At 43.7% G+C, this 22,743-nt stretch overlaps 1 protein-coding gene across 1 annotated transcript in view; it reads left to right on the top strand.

Annotated features, from left to right (window-relative positions):
* Window positions 1–22,743, top strand: part of LOC126285190 (odorant receptor Or2-like) — a 137,668-nt gene that overhangs the window by 71,846 nt on the left and 43,079 nt on the right. Inside the window, exon 5 of the mRNA XM_049984497.1 lies at window positions 11,477–11,867. Within this exon, the coding sequence (XP_049840454.1) occupies window positions 11,477–11,867 (391 nt within the window). The remainder of the gene's footprint in view (window positions 1–11,476; window positions 11,868–22,743) is intronic.

Raw genomic sequence — 22,743 nt, 5'->3', positions numbered from 1 at the left:
AGCTCTTTATTCACATGAAGTGTTGAGTGCTATTGAAAACGGATTTCAGATCGATTCCGTATTTCTGGATTTCCGGAATGCTTTTGACTCTGTAACACACAAGCGGCTCGTAGTGAAATTGCGTGAGTATGGAATATCGTCTCAGTTATGTGACTGTATTTGTGATTTTCTGTCAGAGAGGTCACAGTTCGTTGTAATTGACAGAAAGTCATCGAGTAAAGCAGAAGTGATTTCTGGCCCTCCCCAATGTAGTGTTAATAGGCCCTTTGCTGTTCCTTATCGATATAAATGATTTGGCAGACAATCTGAGCAGCCTTCTTCCGTTGTTTGCAGATGACGCTGTCGTTTATCGACTAATAAAGTCATCAGAAGATCAAAACAAACTGCAAAAAGATTTAGGAAACACATCTGAATGGTACCATAAGTGGCAGTTGACCTTAAATAACGAAAAGCGTAAGATCATCCACACGAGTGTTAAAAGGAACTCGTTAGACTTCGGTTACACGATAAGTCAGTCTAATTTCTCGACCTCCGCTATCGGGTGGAGAAATGTAGGGTCCCCCTGAATAGGTCAGGCGTGAACTACACGCCGGAAGCGGCTACAAGGGTAGCGGAGTACGTGTAGAGTGCACATGGGGGTTTTTTAGGTTAGAGAATTCCCTCCCTAGGCCCAACAAGACGCCTCCTGAGACGCGGCAAGGTAGGAGTAGGCAAAATGCAACATCGAATAACAATATTAATGTGCTAATAGTAAACTGCAGGAGCGTCTATAGAAAGGTACCAGAACTGCTCTCATTAATAAACGGTCACAACGCCCATATAGTACTAGGGACAGAAAGTTGGCTGAAACCAGACGTAAACAGTAATGAAATCCTATACTCAGATTGGAATGTATACCGCAGAGACAGGCTGGACAGTGAAGGGGGAGGCGTGTTTATAGCGATAAGAATTGCAATAGTATCGAAGGAAATTGACGGAGATCCGAAATGTGAAATAATTTTGGTGAAGGTCACGGTTAAAGCCGGCTCAGACATGGTAATTGGATGTTTCTATAGGCCTCCGGGCTCAGCAGCTGTTGTGGCTGAGCACCTGAAGAATAATTTGGAAAATACTTCGAGTAGATTTCCCCAACATGTTATAGTTCTGGGTGGAGATTTTAATTTGCCGAATATAGACTGGGAGACTCAAACGTTCATAACGGGCGGCAGGGAAAAAGAATCCAAGGAAATTTTTTAAAGCGCTTTATCTGAAAACTACCTTGAGCAGTTAAACAGAGGACCGACTCGTGGCGATAACATATTAGACCTTCTGGTGACCAACAGACCCGAACTACACTCCTGGAAATTGAAATAAGAACACCGTGAATTCATTGTCCCAGGAAGGGGAAACTTTATTGACACATTCCTTGGGTCAGATACATCACATGATCACACTGACAGAACGACAGGCACATAGACACAGGCAACAGAGCATGCACAATGTCGGCACTAGTACAGTGTATATCCACCTTTCGCAGCAATGCAGGCTGCTATTCTCCCATGGAGACGATCGTAGAGATGCTGGATGTAGTCCTGTGGAACGGCTTGCCATGCCATTTCCACCTGGCGCCTCAGTTGGACCAGCGTTCGTGCTGGACGTGCAGACCGCGTGAGACGACGCTTCATCCAGTCCCAAACATGCTCGATGGGGGACAGATCCGGAGATCTTGCTGGCCAGGGTAGTTGACTTACACCTTCTAGAGCACGTTGGGTGGCACGGGATACATGCGGACGTGCATTGTCCTGTTGGAACAGCAAGTTCCCTTGCCGGTCTAGGAATGGTAGAACGATGGGTTCGATGACGGTTTGAATGTACCGTGCACTATTCAGTGTCCCCTCGACGATCACCAGAGGTGTACGGCCAGTGTAGGAGATCGCTCCCCACACCATGATGCCGGGTGTTGGCCCTGTGTGCCTCGGTCGTATGCAGTCCTGATTGTGGCGCTCACCTGCACGGCGCCAAACACGCATACGACCATCATTGGCACCAAGGCAGAAGCGACTCTCATCGCTGAAGACGACACGTCTCCATTCGTCCCTCCATTCACGCCTGTCGCGACACCACTGGAGGCGGGCTGTACGACGTTGGGGCGTGAGCGGAAGACGGCCCAACGGTGTGCGGGACCGTAGCCCAGCTTCATGGAGACGGTTGCGAATGGTCCTCGCCGATACCCCAGGAGCAACAGTGTCCCTAATCTACTGGGAAGTGGCGGTGCGGTCCCCTACGGCACTGCGTAGGATCCTACGGTCTTGGCGTGCATCCGTGTGTCGCTGCGGTCCGGTCCCAGGTCGACAGGCACGTGCACCTTCCGCCGACCACTGGCGACAACATCGATGTACTGTGGAGACCTCAAGCCCCACGTGTTGAGCAATTCGGCGGTACGTCCAACCGGCCTCCCGCATGCCCACTATACGCCCTCGCCCAAAGTCCGTCAACTGCACATACGGTTCACGTCCACGCTGTCGCGGCATGCTACCAGTGTTAAAGACTGCGATGGAGCTCCGTATGCCACGGCAAACTGGCTGACACTGATGGCGGCGGTGCACAAATGCTGCGCAGCTAGCGCCATTCGACGGTGTCAATGTGTTCTTTTTTTCCATTTCCAGGAGTGTATTTGAATCAGTTAATGCAGAACAGGGAATCAGCGATCATAAAGCGGTTACTGCATCGATGATTTCAGCCGTAAATAGAAATATTAAAAAAGGTAGGAAGATTTTTATGTTTAGTTAAAGTGACAATAAGCAGATTTCAGAGTACTTGATGGCTCAACACAAAAGTTTTGTCTCAAGTACAGATAGTGTTGAGGATCAGCGGACAAAGTTCAAAACCATCGTACAATATGAGTTAGATGAGTATGTGCCAAGCAAGATCGTAAGAGATGGAAAAGAGCCACCGTGCTACACCAACCGAGTTAGAAAACTGCTGCGGAAGCAAAGGGAACTTCACAGCAATCATAAACATAGCCATAGCCTTTGCAGGCAAACAAAAATTAAGCGAAGCGAAATGTAGTGAGAGGAGGGCTATGCGAGAGGCGTTCAATGAACTCGAAAGTAAAGTTCTATGTAGTGACTTGGCAGAAAATCCTAAAAAATTTTGGTCCAATGTCAAAGCGGTAGGCGAATCAAAACAAAATGTCCAGACACTCTGTGACCAAAATGGTACTGAAACAGAGGATGACAGACTAAAGGCCGAAATACTAAATGTCTTCTTCCAAAGCTGTTTCACAGAGGGAGACTGCACTGTAGTTGCTTGTCGCACAGATGACAAAATGGTAGATATCGAAATAGACGACAGAGGGATAGAGAAACAATTAAAATCGCTCAAAAGAGGAAAGGCCGCTGGACCTGATGGGATACCAGTTCGATTTTACACAGAGTACGCGAAGGAACTTGCCCCCTTCTTGCAGCGGTGTACCGTAGGTCTCTAGAAGAGCGTAGCGTTCCAAAGGATTGGAAAAGGGCTCAGGTCATCCCCGTTTTCAAGAAGGTACGTCCAACAGATGTGCAGAACTATAGACCTATATCTCTAACGTCGATCAGTTGTAGAATTTTGGAAAACGTATTATGTTCTAGTATAATGACTTTTCTGGAGACTAGAAATCTACTCTGTAGGAATCAGCATGGGTTTCGAAAAAGACGGTCGTGTGAAACCCAGCTCGCGCTATTCGTCCACGAGACTCAGAGGGCCATAGACACTGGTTCACAGGTAGATGCCGTGTTTCTTGACTTCCGCAAGGCGTTTGACACAGTTCCCCACAGTCGTTGAATGAACAAAGTAAGAGCATACGGACTATCAGACCAATTGTGTGGTTGGATTGAGGAGTTCCTAGATAACAGAACGCAGCATGTCATTCTCAATGGAGAGAAGTCTTCCGAAGTAAGAGTGATTTCAGGTGTGCCGCAGGGGAGTGTCATAGGACCGTTGCTATTCACAATATACATACAGGGTGTTTCAAAAATGACCGGTATATTTGAAACGGCAATACAAACTAAACGAGCAGCGATAGAAATACACTGTTTGTTGCAATATGCTTGGGACAACAGTACATTTTCAGGCAGACAAACTTTCGAAATTACAGTAGTTACAATTGTCAACAACAGATGGCGCTGCCGTCTGGGAAACTCTATGGTACGATATTTTCCACATATCCACCATGCGTAGCAATAATATGGAGTAGTCTCTGAATTAAATTACCCAAAACCTTTGACAACGTGTCTGGCTGAATGGCTTCACATGCAGATGAGATGTACTGCTTCAGCTGTTCAATTGTTTCTGGATTCTGGCGCTACACCTGGTCTTTCAAGTGTCCCCACAGAAAGAAGTCACAGGGGTTCATGTCTGGCGAATAGGGAGGCCAATCCACGCCGCCTCCTGTATGTTTCGGATAACCCAAAGCAATCACACGATCATCGAAATATTCATTCAGGAAATTAAAGACGTCGGCCGTGCGATGTGGCCGGGCACCATCTTGCATAAACCACGAGGTGTTCGCAGTGTCGTCTAAGGCAGTTTGTACCGCCACAAATTCACGAAGAATGTCCACATAGCGTGATGCAGTAATCGTTTCGGATCTGAAAAATGGGCCAATGATTCCTTTGGAAGAAATGGCGGCCCAGACCAGTACTTTTTGAGGATGCAGGGACGATGGGACTGCAACATGGGGCTTTTCGGTTCCCCATATGCGCCAGTTCTGTTTATTGACGAAGCCGTCCAGGTAAAAATAAGCTTCGTCAGTAAACCAAATGCTGCCCACATGCATATCGCCGTCATCAATCCTGTGCACTATATCGTTAGCGAAGGGGGGGGGGGGGGGTGTCTCGTGCAGCAATGGTAGCAGCGCTGAGGGATTGCCGAGTTTGAATTTTGTATGGATAGAGGTGTAAACTCTGGCGCATGAGACGATACGTGGACGCAGCTGCAACACGGCGAACGGGAACCCGAGGCCGCTGTTGGTTTACCTGTTGCACTAGCTGCGCGTTGCCCTCTGTGGTTGCCGTACGCGGCCGCCCTACCTTTCCAGCACGTTCATTCGTCACGTTCCCAGTCCGTTGAAATTTTTCAAACAGATCCTTTATTGTATCGCTTTTCGGTTCTTTGGTTACATTAAACCTTCGTTGAAAACTTCGTCTTGTTGCAGCAACACTGTGTTCTAGGCGATGGAATTCCAACACCAGAAAAATCCTCCGTTCTAAGGAATAAACCATGTTGTCCAAAGCACACTTGCACGTTGTGAACAGCACAAGCTTACAGCAGAAAGACGACGTACAGAATGGCGCACTCACAGGCTGCGTTGTCTTCTATATCTTTCACATCACTTGCAGCGCCATCTGTTGTTGAAAATTGTAACTACTGTAATTTCGAAAGTTTGTCCGCCTGAAAATGTACTGTTGTCCCAAGCATATTGCAACAAACGGTGTATTTCTATCGCTGCTCGTTTAGTTTTTATTGCCGTTTCAAATATACCGGTCATTTTTGAAACACCCTGTAAATGACCTGTTGGATGACATCGGAAGTTCACTGAGGCTTTTTGCAGATGATGCTGTGGTATATCGAGAGGTTGGAACAATGAAAAATTGTACTGTAATGCAGGAGGATCTGCAGCGAATTGACGCATGGTGCAGGGAATGGCAATTGAATCTCAATGTAGACAAGTGTAATGTGCTGCGAATACATAGAAAGATAGATCCCTTATCACTTAGCTACAAAATAGCAGGTCAGCAATTAGAAGCAGTTAATTCCATAAATTTTCTGGGAGTACACATTGGGAGTGATTTAAAATGAAATGATAATATAAAGTTGATCGTCGGTAAAGCAGATGCCAGACTGAGATTCATTGGAAGAATCCTAAGGAAATGCAATCCGAAAACATAGGAAATAGGTTACAGTACGCTTGTTCGCCCACTGTTTGAATACTGCTCAACAGTGTGGGATCCGTACCAGATAGGGTTGATAGAAGAGATAGAGAAGATCCAACGGAGAGCAGCGCGCTTCGTTACAGGATCATTTAGTAATCGCGAAAACGTTACGGAGATGATAGATAAACTCCAGCGGAAGACTCTGCAGGAGAGACGCTCAGTAGCTCGGTACGGGCTTTTGTTAAAGTTTCGAGAACATACCTTCACCGAAGAGTCAAGCAGTATATTGCTCCCTCCTACGTATATCTCGCGAAGAGACCATGAGGATAAAATCAGAGAGATTAGAGCCCACACAGAAGCATACCGACAATCCTTCTTTCCACGAACAATACGAGACTGGAATAGAAGGGAGAACCGATAGAGGTACTCAGGGTACCCTCCACCACACACCGTCAGGTAGCTTGCGTAGTATGGATGTAGATGTAGAATTTAAAAGCCGTAAATTCATCTAAATACCTAGGTATTACAATTACAAAGAACTTAAATTGGAAGGACCACACAGAAAATGTTTTGGAGAAGGCTAACCAAAGACTGCGTTTTATTGGCAGGACACTTAGAAACACAGATCTACTAAGGAGATGGTTCAAATGGCTCAGATCAATATGGGACCTAACTTCTGAGGTCATCAGTCGCCTAGGACTTAGAACTACTTAAACCTAACTAACCTAAGGACACCACACACATCCATGCCCGAGGCAGGATTCGAACCTGCGACCGTAGCGGTCGCGCGGTTCCAGACTGTAGCGCCTAGAACCGCTCGGACACTCCGGCCGGCCTACTAAGGAGACTGCGTACACTACGCGTGTCGGTCCTCTTTAGGATACTGCTGCGCAGTGTGGGATCCTTACCAGATAGGACTGACCGAGTACATCGAAAAAGTTCAAGGAAAGGCAGCACGTTTTGTATTATCGCGAAATATGGGAGAGAGTGTCACAGAAGTGATACATGATTTGGGCTGGAAATCATTAAAAGAAAGGCGTTTTTCGTTGCGAAGGAATCTTCTCACGAAATTCCAATGACCAACTTTCTCCCCTGAATGTGAAAATATTTTGATGGCACTGACCTACATACGGAGGAACGATCACCGCGATAAAATAAGGGAAATCAAAGTTCGTACGGAAAGATATAGGTGTTCATTCTTTCCGCTCGCTATATGAGAGTAGAATAATAGAGAATTGTGAAGGTGATTCTCTCTGCCCGGCACTTGAATGTGATTTGCAGAGTATCCATGTTGATGTAGATGTATATGATCCAATTATTCAAAATGACAGTCACAATCGCATTATTTAGTTTGCTGCCAACCGGTTTCAACCGCGATGGGGTCATCTTCAGGGCAATTTGGTCGCTCGCTGGAGTCGTCACCCTGCCTGTGCACGGTTATGAGAGTTACCAGCGAACGATCAAACGGTGTAAATTGCCCTGACGATGACCCCATCGCGGGTTGAAACCAGTGGCCGGCAATATAAATAATGCGATTGTGACTGTCATTTTGAATAAATGATTATAAGTAAATTAATCGTTGTTTCTCCACACAACTATGTTATCTAAAAAAAAAGTAGATGTATATGACTGCCTAGTGCCTGTTCTTTCGGACATATCACAAAGAACAGGCACCCACATCAATATAACGCGCTGGTAGTCCTATATCGGGTGGCGAGCGTCAGCAGGGTGACACATTATACGTATCTACTGTGTCGAATCTACAAGCTGGAAACTGGCCTTCGATGAGCTGGTACTGCTAGTGGTGGGAATGAACCAGAGTGTTTCATAAATGAGGAACCACACATTCGTCAGCAGCTCGTGGTCATGCGGTAGTGTTCTCGCTTCCTGCGCGCGGGTTCCCGGGTTCGATTCCCGACGGGCTCTGGGATTTTCTCTGCCTAGTGATGACTGGGTGTTGTGTCATGTCCTTAGGTTAGTCAGGTTTAACTAGTTCTAAGTTCTAGGGGACTGATGACCATAGATATTAAGTCCCATAGTGGTCAGAGCCATTTTTTTGAACTACACATTCAAGCAGGCTCTTGGTCATTTTGTGCACGTGTTGCGCTTGTTCTTCACTGCTGGTTCTTAGTTTTACGACCGCTCACACTAATAACAAGCTGGGTCACCGACTGGCCTGGTTATTTTTAAATCACCGTACTGAACTGAGGGGATTTTGTAGGATTACTTTGTATTGTGTCTTATGTAATTTTGTAACTTTTGTGCGGCATCTAAATTATACTGTAAGCAAATGTGGTGATGTCTGGTTCTGGTGAAAGTAAAAAAAAATGTGGTTTTCCTCAAATTATAAAGACAGATTGGTTTTAATTTACATTTTTAATTAAAAAGTTAATTGGCTACTGTTAAAGTGAAAATTGTAACTCCAGAGTGGTTTCTCACAGTCTCTGTACAATAAATGCAGAAATGCTGTTTGGATGTCTTAATTATAAATATCAATAAGCGCACATTCCACAGTGATGATGATGTTTGGTTTGTCACCAGCACCCGTGGAAGGAACCAATTTTTATACAGTCCAATCTAGCTACTGTCGCAAATGATGATGAAATAATAAACACCCAATTCCCAGGCAGAGAAAATCCCCAACCCTGCCAGGGATCGGACTCGGGACTCCGTGATCCAGTGGTAGCAACGCTAGTCACTATACCATGAGCTACGAACACATTCCACAGTGAGACCATTGTTCCACCATTACGATGGAAATGGTACTTATATTTTTTAGGCAAAAAGTTCATTTCTTTTTGGACGTCCCTTATTAACGTGATGAACTTCGTTCTCGTTTCACTGGAATCAAATCGTTTTCCACTAATATGTTAAAATGTGATGACTGGTGGAAGACATAGGGCGTCATACCTAGTGAAAAGAGTAGGTATTCTAACAATACCTACTGGACATCTCTCAACTATCCCACAGTGAAATCGTGTTTGTCAGTACGTGCTTCTTCTTGACCTGTTCTCCTATAACTTCTCCACCCAAGTTACCCAAAAGATTTTAGCAGTGCTCGGCAGTAATTATTTTATCGTCACCAAGATAACTAGTGACAAGACGTCCTTTTACAGCCCAAAAAACACTCGTCATAACCTTTCTGATAGTTGAAATCCGATTTCACCTTTTTTAGCAAAGTATTTCTCTCAATCATCGTTTTGATTGGTGATTCACTTGATGTTTGAAATGATGGATCAATGTCTCATTTAACGGAAGAATTGTGGAGTAAACAATCCAAACAATTACGATTTCTCGTCTGCATTTGGTCAGCAATCAACAGATCTGGCAAGCATCTTACATAAAGCTCTATCGTCCTGAATTCTTCATATGCGCCTCACTCTTTCTTCCAATGTACCTACGACATCTTATTTCACGTACCTTCAATCACCAACTCAGTAATTGCGTATTGTACGCTTTCTTGATACGTTCAAATGTGGTTACGCTTCTGAAATGTTCTTCATGTAGGACTATCTTGAGGAGAAGAAAGATTGCGTTTAAATTGAGCGACTCATTTCTTAGCTGCTGACAATGAAATAATGGATTCCTTATATGGATGTCAATGTCGAAAAAAATGACTGATCGGTATTCCAATTTATCGATTTGAATGTGAACGATACCTATACAACGAAGCTACTTTAAAAATCCGTATAAACAAACCCATTCCGTGCAGCAGATTGTCGCTTGACTTCCGTCGCACCACAACAGGTTGTAGCAAAGCAAAAAGAACTATGTGTCGATATGAACGCCATATACACTGCGCAACACAATTGAAGGACCACTTTTCGAAATCCCGTAACTGTCTTCCATTGTGGTGTAGATGTTTGAAATCTGGCTCAAAGGTACCTACAATCTTCTACTAACGATACAAAAGCATGGCATCCTGTGACGTCACACCCGGGCTCGCCGACGCTACAAACAGGAAGGTGTCGACACATGCGGAAAAAGGCCAGAAGTTCGTGTGACGAGTAAGATGGCTTAATAATGTGATATTGGCACCAAATTTCACCAAAATTCTGTCTAAGGGCACCTTGGACCCGATGAGGTCATCACACACCCTTTAACCAACACTTAACCCCTCCTTTTCACACCTGCTGGATGGAGGTCAGAACGCCGACACCCAGTGCTGAAATCGCGTGGTTTTGTTATGGGTGGCCGAGGCAAAGATTTCAGACTCACTGCCGCTCACAATCGACACGCAACTGCGCAGGGGGTGGCATAATTTCGTCAGTGAAACAAATCTTTTCCTTAGGGTGTTGATGCCCGCCCATTTCGCTGTCGGGAACAACAGTTCTCAGTGCAGTGAGGAACTGGACGCCGTTTTGGATAACTTTTCATGCTGCTGACATCCCCTAAGTTTCAACCCTCCCTCTAAGAGACTGTGGAGCTGCATCGGAGAGGTCTCAAGTGGTTGCCTGTCTACCTGTCTGCCTGTCTGCCTGCAGGTGCCTAGGGATACTTCCCAGGTTTTCTCTGCAAAGGCACATTTTTAAAATTATCCATCAGTGTGGGCCAGAGCCACTGAGAGTATTTCCGAACTGGACGATCTGAGATGGACTCATACCATTGTAGCTATGCATGTGTCAGTGTCGCGCTCATCCATGATTACACCACAGGGGAAAGTAACTGGTGGGCAGAAAAAGCACTAGCGCTCTTAGCTGCTTCCTATCACGTTCTAATTTCGTTGAATGGCTTAGGACGATCCAATCTGTATACAAGAGCAAAGACTGCGGTTAAATCACGTTCAATATGGACGTAGCCTCACAATGTCCTTAGAGAACGGTTGAAACGTCCGGGGCCGTCAGCGGCGTCAAAGGTTGTCATGAATGCCGGTCTGTTGCTCATCGCACTGTGAACTATCGTTTTTGGCCGCGAAATGTATGGGAATCGACACCCCAAGGAAATGGATGGTTTCATTGACGCCTCTTACGCCACCCCCTGAAGCCTTTTCGTGTCGGTTGTGAGCGGCAGTGCGTCCAAAATGTATGCCTTGGCCACCCATAAGAACACCGTGTGATTTCAACGCTGGGTGTGCTGTTCTGACCTCCATCGCAGGGGCATCAAAAGAAGCGGGCGAAATGTGGGTAAGAGGGGGTTTGACGCTCTTCCTGTCGCGTGAGACGTGCGCAGTGGCGTTGTGGTGAAATTTGGTACCAATGTGACATCATTAAGACACCTTAAACGTCGCATGAACTTCTGAGCTCTCGTCTTTTTCCGCATGTGTTGACACTTTGCTGTTGGAAGCGTCCTGGAGCCCGAGAGTTACGTCCTAAGGCACCACTCTTCTGCACCATTACAAAAGAAAATGGAAGCATCTTTGATACAAATTTCAAATTTCTACATTTGCAACACAAGACAACTACGGGTTTTCTAGGAAGTCTGTCGCGCTGTGTATAATTCAGGATGAGAAGTTTCTCCTCCAGTCAGCCTTCTGTCAAAAGTCTCAAAATCGTCGTTCACTGATGTTGAACGGAGGTTCTTTTTAATTTTTACACACTTAGGAAGAACAAGGTTTGAGTTACGGTGTTTGGGCTGTCGTTCAGACAACGCGACGCTGGACCGCCGCCTGGGCCACAACTACCCGATGCTGATGTGGTGGTTCGGCGGGCTGCCGGTGACCTCGCCCGGCTACGAGGCGGCCTACATCATCATGTGCTACTGGCTGGTGCTCATGTACATCTGCACCAACGTGCCCGACGCCTACTACGTGGGGCTCATCAACTACATCACCGCGCAGCTCAGGCTGCTCCACATCGCTCTGCCCAAGATGGCGACCCTGGAGCCAGACGCCGTGTTGCAAGAGAAACTCGCCCACTCTTACGGACTCACCATCAAGGCAGATGTACCGGCCGACGCTGGGGCCCAGGATGTCATCCAGGATAGAGTGTACGCCAGGCTAGTGGAGTGCATTCGATTTCACCAGGAGATTATGAAGTTGCGTAAACTGTTTTATAATCTTTACGTTGTTGTTATGGTCTTTAGCGCGAGCACTGCTAACACTTCCTGTGTGGTCCTGCTTATCTCTGAATAATCATGGTAACCTACATCCAATTGAACTTGTTTACTGCGACCGCGCGGGTTTAGCCGAGCGGTCTGGGCGGTGCAGTCATGAACTATGCCCCCTCCCTCATCAAACTGACTATTCTATGATGTCTCAAGACGTGTCCTATCAATCGATTCCTTCTTTTAGTCATGTTATGTCATAAATTTCTTTTTTTCCCGGTTTGATTCAGTAGCTCCTCATTAAGCTTCAGCAGTCTTCTGTAGCACTGCATTCCAAAATCTTCTACTGTCCTCTTGTTTGGACAGCTCATCGTTTCCCTTTCACTTCTGTACAAGGCTAAACTCCAGACAAACACCTTCAGAAAAGACTTCCTAACAGTTAAATTTATATCAGCTGTTAACAAATTTATCTTATTCCAAAACACTTTTCTTGCTATTGCCAGTATGCCTTTTATATCCTCTCTACTTCAACCAACACCCGTTATTGTGCTGCCCAGATAGTCTATCATTTACTAATACTTCCAAATCAGAGCTCGAACAGAAAAGTTTAGGTGTTCGTTTTCCCGCGCGCTTTTCGGGAGTGGAATGGTAGAGAGATAGTATGATTGTGGTTCGATGAACCCTCTACCAAGCACTTAAATGTGAATTGCAGAGTAATCATGTAGATGCAGATGTAGATGTAGAATTCTATCATCATAGTCTGATTCAGTTCGACTACATTCCTTTAATATTGTTTTATTTTCGTTGATATTCTTCAACATCCTCTTTCAAGGCACTGTCTATTCCATTCAACTGTTTTTGCAAATCCTTTACCGTCCCCGGCAAAATTAGAAAGTCATCGACAAACGACAAAATTTTTATTTCTGGCCATGAACTTTAATTCCATTTTCAAATTTTGCCTTGTTTTCCATTAGCGTTTGCTCAATGCACAGAACGACAGGCTATAATGTTGTCTCAGTCACTTCTCAGCCACTGCTTCCCTTTCACACTCTTAGAGTCTTATAATGGCAGTCTGGATTCTGTACAAGTTGCACATATCGTTTCACAACTTTTATTTCATCCCCGATACCTTCGAAATTTCAGCAATTTCAGCAGTGTCAAAAGCTTTCTTTAAATATGCAAATGCTTTAAACGTAGGTTTGCCATTGTTTAACCTATCTTCTAGGATAAGTCTTAGGGCCCGAATTGATTCAAATATTCCTGTATTTCTTGGAAATCAAACTGATGTTCCACGAGGTCAATTTCTATCCGTTAGGCCATTCTTATGTTAATAATTCGCGTCAGTATTTTGCAAACATGAAGTATTAAAATGGTAGGTCTGTATATTCACGCCTGACCACACCTGCTTTACATGTAAATCCTTATACTAACATTATTATTAATTTTTACAGTCATTTATACGGAACTTGTAACATGAAATAATAATGTATTGTAGTTCTTGCGAAATTTCTTCACTAAGATTAGTAAATACCCTTCTATGAAAGAATGAGCATCCACATCGGGAACGTCCAATCACTTGTCTGTACAACACTGTGGCCATAGACACTACGTTAATTACTATACAAAATACGCCATTATTTTTAAATATTGTCTTAGGATGACAGAAATTGTTAAAAAACATTTTAAATAGCTGTGGCTACTCTGTATATTTTGTACGCCTCATCCAAAAACCATACTACGGTGTGATCGGTGAAGTTACGGCTAAACGTCTCATCTCGAATTTCCTATATTAGCACCATCTCTAAATCAGCTACTTTTCATAAACTTACGTATTACAGCAGTTTATTTTGATGTGTATTGATCAGCACGTAGTCTTTCGTAAAACACACTGCTTGACAATTGCTAAGTAACAACTGAGACCGGGTAAGGAACAATTGCCAGTCGGTATGGAACAATCGACAATTCTTATGGAACACCCGATTCATGATAGTAAAATGAATTGTCAAGGCCGGAACATGTGAATTGCAGAGATGCCTGTGCACGAATGCTCTGTATGCATTCGACATCTCATGCCGTACGATGTTTGACGGAAATTGTTGCGGAACTGATTAGTTCCGCGTTACATGTGGTATAGCAACATGACCACAAGACATCATTTGAGTGTGATTGTGGACAACCAGTTGGACGGTTCTAAGCTGCCCAAAATGTCACAATTGTGATCACGGTATTGGGTGTGTACAGAAGTGTAAAAAAAAAATGGCTCTGAGCACTATGGGACTCAACATCTGTGGTCATTAGTCCCCTAGAACTTAGAACTACTTAAACCTAACTAACCTAAGGACATCACACACATCCAAGCCCGAGGCAGGATTCGAACCTGCGACTGTAGCAGTCGCGCGGTTCCGGACTGCGCACCTAGAACCGCGGGACCACCGCGGCCGGCAGAAGTGTCATCTCGCAATTAAAAAAGGCCACTGAAGGTGGAAATGCTATGCAAAAACATGCCAATGCTCGTAGATGCATCACTAAACCGCAAAAGGATCGATACCTAGCGTTTGTGGTGAAAAAGAACAGTCATCTCATTCCTAGGTAAATCGCTGCAGACGTTGCAACCGTTATCGATGTAATTGTGTCTCACAGAGTCATTTTGCGGCTATTAACTTGGTTTGTATGTTCGCAAGATCGTTGAATGCATTCTACTTCTACCACGCCGTCGTAGACAAAGAGTTCGTTAGTGTAGGGAGAGAGTTGTTGGTGTGAGCACCAGTGGTCCAGAGTGATGTTCGTGATGTTCTCCGACTAATCTCGCATCACTGTGGAAGTGATTCTGGCCAACAGTTAATATGGAGAGATTGGGGGGAGGGCAGGGGGAACATTTCACACCAAAACCAAATAAACAGCATGCGTGGAATGTTCTTGGTAGACATGTTTATCAACAAAAATCTCCTCCTCGAACTGTGCAAGAACTGAAAACCGCTTTGAGAGAGGAGTGTAACAAAACAAAACAACATGCACATTGCTGAAAGGATTACTCCAAAGGAACACTTCAGTTAAAATGAGGGACACAAACATCAATCGAGCACATGTTAAGCGCTATAGACGAGAAATCGAATTTCCAGGAACACGTAAGGCTAGCAACAGACAAATCAGAAATAATACTTCATAGACTGAGACTACGTTCAAAACATTACAGACTACCTCTACCAGTCATACGGACACACCACTGAACGATCTTCGAATCAGTACTCAGCCTCGCAACTAGCACTTAAGTCACCAACAAAGCTTCAGCCAAACGAGGGCAGAGAAGTGTCCTGCTTAAGCTATTCGGTGCTTTTCGCACCACCTCAGTGGATGCACTTTGTGTGGTACTCTAAATATGCCCCATAGATATCACAATCAAATACAGAGCTGCAAGGTACTGGTTAAAGACGGGGAGACAAGATACGGACACACAGTAACTGGTGTAGCGATACAGACGACACCACGTCTTGAAAGTTGGTGATTGGATATACGACAAGGTGAGTGGGTTATAAGTGAAAAGGGACGTAGACTGCACGACTTCCTCCATGACGTAATGGAGCGATTGAGAATGAAATATATCGATCCCAGCCGCGGTGTGGTATTTCTCTTAAATGGACTCGGACCTTATTCCACTCACACAAACTGTGTGAATGTGAGACAGAAACCTACATGCACATGCGGGGAAGAAGGTTCCCCAGAACACATTGTCTTCTTCTAGGGCAGTACGCAAGCAATAGACATGCACTACACTTAGACTGCACAGAAATTGGTATACATGTATACACAGTAATTAGAGACGAAGAACATTTGGCACAACTAAATGCATTGACAAACAGTGTTTCAAAAACAACACATGAAGAGTATCTGTGGACACGACATAACAGACATGCTTATATACAACGTCACAACAATCTGTAGAGGGTGGGTAGCGACACTCACAGTGAAGTGACAACGGTGACTGTGGATGTGAACAGGAGGAGGAGGAACATAGAGATGTGACAATAAATAGGTGTACGGCGCTGGCGATCAAATGTTGTACGTTGATGAGCACCTAATGTTCATGCGTAGGATTAACAATAGCATTTCTTTACTTCTAACTAAACTTTTGGGTTGTGACTGGAGGTCAACAGCTCGAAGAAACCATTTCGAGGGATTCACTGCCAGTGACAATCGGCGATGGCGCTAACAAATCTCTCCTCTATTCTATCATTTTTTTACATCCTTCTTAAAACACCAAAATTTTATTTATGTTTCTGTCTTAAATTATTGTTTTCTTAAAAAGTAATATCATTTGTCAAATGTTGTAGATAAGAACAAAAAACTACAAAAAATATGACAAATGAAGACTGTAAGATGTACGACCCGTTTTAAAACTTCAGGTAACAGGTCTTTAATTTTTAAATACATAATTAAGGACTCCTCAATAGTTTTGTAGCCAGCATGAGTAACAGGTGCTAAATGCACATTAGTGCCCGAGGAGGGTATTTTCCGTACTGAGAGTCCGTTATGGACCTTTATGTTGGGAGTCTGACTTGTGTCAAATGCGAACTTCATTTATGTTACTTATAGGCCTACTGCATTTCCTTGTGGTAAAATCTGCACCATCTTTTGTTATAAATATACCCCTCCATCTCTATTATGTATGTGCCTTGTTTCATCTCGTCCATCATTGCCTGTGGTTATTCCTGTACAACACTGTCTCTGTTCCTTATCAATTGTCAAGCAGTGTATAGTTTCATTCGATTTTAGGTTACTTCGCTCACAGTACTGAACATATGTGAGCTGACAAATACGTGGCAAATTATATGCTGCAAATCATGGTGACCTGCTTTTATTATGGATACCAATGTAGATTTCCTACATTTTTTATTTATTTCCTTCAGTTTCCAGTGTACTACGCTCAAGAAGTATTTGTACGATGAGACCTGTACGTAAACAGTGCGAACTCTCAGCATTTTCACTAACAAGGGAACGTTAGTGACTCGCCTTATTCCATTTCCTTCATACTTAAAGGATTTGAAGCTAAGTGCACGGATATCAGTTTCCTAAAGTGGTACGACGGAATACCCGAAGAAGATCGAAAACATTCACCTTTGTAGATTAGAAGATTGTCGAACGCAGTTGTGTACAAAACATTTCGAGAGCATTAACATGAATGTCAATAGTTGAATTTGTAAAGTACAAAATTTACAGTCGTGAAGTTGCTGTTTTCGTTCTTGTTGGTAGCAAGTGTTTTACTTTTATTTAAGTTCTATAACTATTCTGAAGGGGAAATTTTAATTAAGAAATACTAGACCAAAAATTTTTGTTTTTGCTTGCTGCTCGTACAGTGAAATGTATGAAAATAAATTGAAATTTGAAACATGCAAATTGCACTATTTTTGAAGGTGAAAAGCCACACACACATACATATATATGTGTTCAATTTCTAGAAATAAACTATTTGTATTTCTGTTTGATGTTTCGCTTTTTTGTATGACTTTTGAATTTATTGAATTTAATGAGAATACTCGTGTACTCATGTGATTAGTAATAACAAATTAAAAGTTACTGATTTTAGAAAAAAATCATGGTCGCGTGTTTTTCGATTAAAATTTGTATTTGGTGATAAATGTGAACTTTAAATAAAGGTAGATAAGAGTAGCTGTTAGCGAGATTCAAACCAGAGTCCTTATAATGGAGAGGCATTTACGTTACATGCGCAACTGCCAGCTGGTTTAAAAATGTTTTGTAGTTAAAAAGGCTCGGAAACCTTCTGATCTTCTAAGACGTTTTCAAGTTTTTTAGAGAACTGGCCTGTGCTGCTTTAGGAAGTCGATATCCAAGCACTGACCTGCAAATCCTGTATGTCCTTAAGATCCCCTTTAAGTGTTTAACAACTGAGTTGTGTTTCTGATCATCTGCATTTTTTAAACAGCTTTCATGAACATTTTCACATGTTATAACAGGTCTGGTTGAATGATGAGTTCATCATGAAACATATGCAGGTGTTGACAATTACAACATTATTTGCAGCTATATGGCGATCGTGAATATGTTGTTATTTAACAAATATTTTTGGCTACGAAGTCTGGCTCTCAGAAACAATGTTTGAACCCCATACCCATGTTCATATAGGACGGTACAGAGCGCACTTGTTAACGCCTGTTGAGTAACGAACAACATTTTTATTAACATATTTAATACTAAATCAAAATTCTGGATACTACAATGACAAAATACGAAAATATATCATCATGAACGATAAGAAAGCTACTTGAAGATAACACTAGTTATGTATTTAAGCGTCTTCTATAATTTCCTTATATCTTTGTCTCCCATGGTCGCCATCTTTTCCTTGCTTCTATAGAATGCCCGTTCAGTTTTGATTTAGACTTACTTTTTGCATTTTTGTGGTCTCTTTCGATCCATCTTAATAGGTGCTGCTGTCATCTTTTGTGCATGTGATGTATATAAAGTGGATTGATAACCTCAAAATTTGTGATTCAGTCGGTTCCGTTCCTAGCTTAAGCTCACATAAATTTCATCTCTGATCTTCGATTTTATTTGGCTGGTTTAGGACAAACTTTCAAGTTTGTTTTTTCATGTTTTTTCTTAACTTTTGAGATCTTAATTTTTTCTACCCTTTCGTAATTCCAAGAGATTTTAAAAAGTAATTAACATATTTCACTTGTTCCTGTATTTTAATTTTAGCTAGCTTTTGCGCAATTACAACAAAATTAGTTTTATAGACATGTATTAGGCCTACTGAAAAATTAATGTCGTATCCGTTTCTTTTTCTACGCAAATCTTACAAAGCCGTGACTTTCAAATACGTTTCTTTGAATCATTTCGTAAATTGCAGCACCTTCTACACTTTTCGCGCTAATAAAGGCCACATGACAGAAACACACGTTCCCATTATAATACAATCCTCTCCGTTCCACTGCATCGCTCAGTCACCTTCTCCAAGTCCTTTACAGTAGCGGGAACCCGACTCTGGAATAACCTCCCTCGTTATGGTAGAGAACTTAAAAACATTTCCAGCTTCAAAAAACAGTTAATGACGTATCTACTTAAGCAACAGTAATGCCTTCCTCTGTACATGAATGCACTTCACCTCATTACTTCCCTCTTTCCCCCTCCTTAAATCCCCATTCCCCAAAAGACGCTAAACTAGTAAACATCTACTTTACACACCAAGATATTATGTACATCTGCACAAACCTTCGTTACTATTGCCAATCCTTCTCATGTTTGTCATTATTATTTGATTTTTTTACTGTTATTATTATTGCTTATTATTGCTTTTATCATAATCTGTTTGTATAGCACCTGCTGTAAAAATACTGCCAGCATTTAATTTATTAAGTCTTAGTCATGTTTATCATTACATTTTATTATTGCTTTTATCATAATCTGTATGTATAGCACCTGTTGTAAAAATACTGCCGCATTTACTTAATTAGGTTTTAGTCACTACTCTTTATTCATATTGTCACTAGAGTAAGCTAACATTCTCATTTAAACTATTGTCATGATGTAACTCTGATGTGTGAAATGCTGCATGTGTGGAACACTGGTCCGATGTAAGAGAGGGCCTGATGGCCCTAATCTGATCAGGTTAAATAAATAAAAAAATAAATAAATATAAGCATGGTCTTTTCCGAATGTACTCCTGATTCTGCTAACTGGAGTCGGAGATTTTTGTTGATCCCTCTTTTTGAGTTCTTGTAGTGGTACTTACATATAAACTTTCATTCTCTAAAGCATTTTTCTTAGTTTCTAAATGAGAAGCAAAATATCAATTTTCATATATTTGACTTTAAAAATGTTTTAATATAACGAAATATTTTCATAAAAATGTTCATCCTCTATTCTAACCACTTAGGGGTTGAATTTCCGAAAGCACTGTACATTATTTTTTTACTGCTAATCATGAAGTCAAATACCAATTTTCAAATATGTATCTTTAAAAATACTTTAGTATTTCATCAAATACACCCCTTAAGGGTGGAATATCAAAAAATCTCTTATTAAACGATGCCTACACTATATGATCAACACCCTCTCCAAATTCAAAGTTTCTGTCCTTAGCGGTTTGGACTGATGATGATCCGTCAGTCAGTTGTTTTCTGGGCGTATGTTTTCGTAGTACATTCGATACATATACTGTTCGTAGTGAGACATCCACTTCTATTGTTCATGATGAATAAAATCCGCTGCAGGTGTAATTACAAAGTTCGTTTATTTGTATAAAGGCATGTACACTCCCTGGATTTCAGGGGACTAATCCCATCATCAGTTGCTGCCGTTAAGGCTGGAATTCATCAGTACAAAACAAGTTAATTATTTGCGTAAAACCCGCAAACTCTCGCAGAAACAGCCAACATCAGGGCATAAATGCCATTATGGACGACCAAAATGCCAATTGTCGAACTGCAGACACCAACATACCGTACTATACTCTGTATGTCTATCTTTTTACAGATGGTTGCGGGACTCGGATGTTCGATAGAGGAAGTAAAATTAAACACGTTTCAGCCTGCAATTTCAACCTTATTCTATTTGGCAACCAGTTTCAACGCTTTACTAAGCCATCTTCAGGCGCCTGACCGACTTTTAGGAAGAATCTACCTCGTTTGTGATCAAAACAGGAGCCAGCAATACTGGTATTAGTAGATATTTACTAGACTGATCACTTCAACCATCACTGCAGACTGCAGACAGGGTTGAAAACTGGTGGCTGAAAAGTGTTTAATATGACATCCTCTGGAAATTGAAATAAGAACACCGTGAATTCATTGTCCCAGGAAGGGGAAACTTTATTGACACATTCCTGGGGTCAGATACATCACATGATCACACTGACAGAACCAGGCAACAGAGCATGCACAATGTCGGCACTAGTACAGTGTATATCCACCTTTCGCAGCAATGCAGGCTGCTATTCTCCCATGGAGACCATCGTAGAGATGCTGGATGTAGTACTGTGGAACGGCTTGCCATGCCATTTCCACCTGGCGCCTCAGTTGGACCAGCGTTCGTGCTGGACGTGCAGACCGCGTGAGACGACGCTTCATCCAGTCCCAAACATGCTCAATGGGGGACAGATCCGGAGATCTTGTTGGCCAGGGTAGTTGACTTACACCTTCTAGAGCACGTTGGGTGGCACAGGATACATGCCGACGTGCATTGTCCTGTTGGAATAACAAGTTCCCTTGCCGGTCTAGGAATGGTAGAACGATGGGTTCGATGACGGTTTGGATGTACCGTGCACTATTCAGTGTCCCCTCGACGATCACCAGAGATGTACGGCCAGTGTAGGAGATCGCTCCCCACACCATGATGCCGGGTGTTGGCCCTGTGTGCCTCGGTAGTATGCAGTCCTGATTGTGGCGCTCACCTGCACGGCGCCAAACACGCATACGACCATCATTGGCACCAAGGCAGAAGCGACTCTCATCGCTGAAGACGACACGTCTCCATTCGTCCCTCCATTCACGCCTGTCGCGACACCACTGGAGGCGGGCTGCACGATGTTGGGGCGTGAGCGGAAGACGGCCTAACGGTGTGCGGGACCGTAGCCCAGCTTCATGGAGACGGTTGCGAATGGTCCTCGCCGATACCCCAGGAGCAACAGTGTCCCTAATTTGCTGGGAAGTGGCGGTGCGGTCCCCTACGGCACTGCGTAGGATCCTACGGTCTTGGCGTGCATCCGTGCGTCGCTGCGGTCCGGTCCCAGGTCGACGGGCACGTGCAACTTCCACCGACCACTGGCGACAACATCGATGTACTGTGGAGACCTCACGCCCCACGTGTTGAGCAATTCGGCGGTACGTCCACCCGGCCTCCCGCATGCCCACTATACGCCCTCGCTCAAAGTCCGTCAACTGCACATACGATTCACTTCCACGCTGTCGTGGTATGCTACCAGTGTCAAAGACTGCGATGGAGCTCCGTATGCCACGGAAAACTGGCTGGCACTGACGGCGGCGGTGCACAAATGCTGCGCAGATAGCGCCATTCGACGGCCAACACCGTGGTTCCTGGTGTGTCCGCTGTGCCGTGCGTGTGATCATTGCTTGTACAGCCCTCTCGCAGTGTCCGGAGCAAGTATGGTGGGTCTGACACACCAGTGTCAATGTGTTCTTTTTTCCATTTCCAGGAGTGTATAAGCACTCAGGCAGCTCCACGCCGAGTAGACCCACCATGACATGTATAACTGACTGCCGCGTGGAGCGCAAGGAGAAGCCCCAATACACACACACCACTGAGTCGTCGCAGCATGAAGTATGCACCGATTACCTTTGAGATTGGACATGGAAAGTTATTATTAGTAAAAAATGCCTTTAAGGCGACAAAGGCGCCGTTATCAACACCTCACTGGGTTTGAACGAGATCGTTTAATAGCTGTTCCTTCTTTGATACTGCAGAAAGACTCTGCAGGAATGTAGCCACTGTTCATGATTGCTGGCAGCGGTGGTCACGAGAACGGACAGTCGCAAGAGGACGGGGCTCTGGATGGCCACGCGGCCATCCAGAGGAAAGACCATCTATTCGGCGTATGGCTGCAGTGCATCGTAGTGCATCTACAGTAGCAATGTCAGCAGCGGTGGCACCACAGTCATTCAACGAACTGTTACAAATCGGTTACTTTAAGAACAGCTCCGAGCCAGACGCCCTATAGCGTGACTTCCAGTGACTTCAAACCACCGCCATTTGCGATTTCAGTCGTGTCGAGTGGGAGCTCGTCGGAGGCCAGAATGGAGGTCTGTTACGTTTTTTGTTGAAAGCTGGTTCTTCCAAGGTACCAGTGATGGTCGTGTGTCAGAAGGGGGCCAGTTGAGAGCCTGCAACCAACCTG

Source organism: Schistocerca gregaria, chromosome 8 (assembly GCF_023897955.1).
Source record: "Schistocerca gregaria isolate iqSchGreg1 chromosome 8, iqSchGreg1.2, whole genome shotgun sequence".
In the NCBI taxonomy this organism is placed as follows: domain Eukaryota; kingdom Metazoa; phylum Arthropoda; class Insecta; order Orthoptera; family Acrididae; genus Schistocerca; species Schistocerca gregaria.
This window is presented reverse-complemented; position numbering and strand designations above follow the sequence as displayed.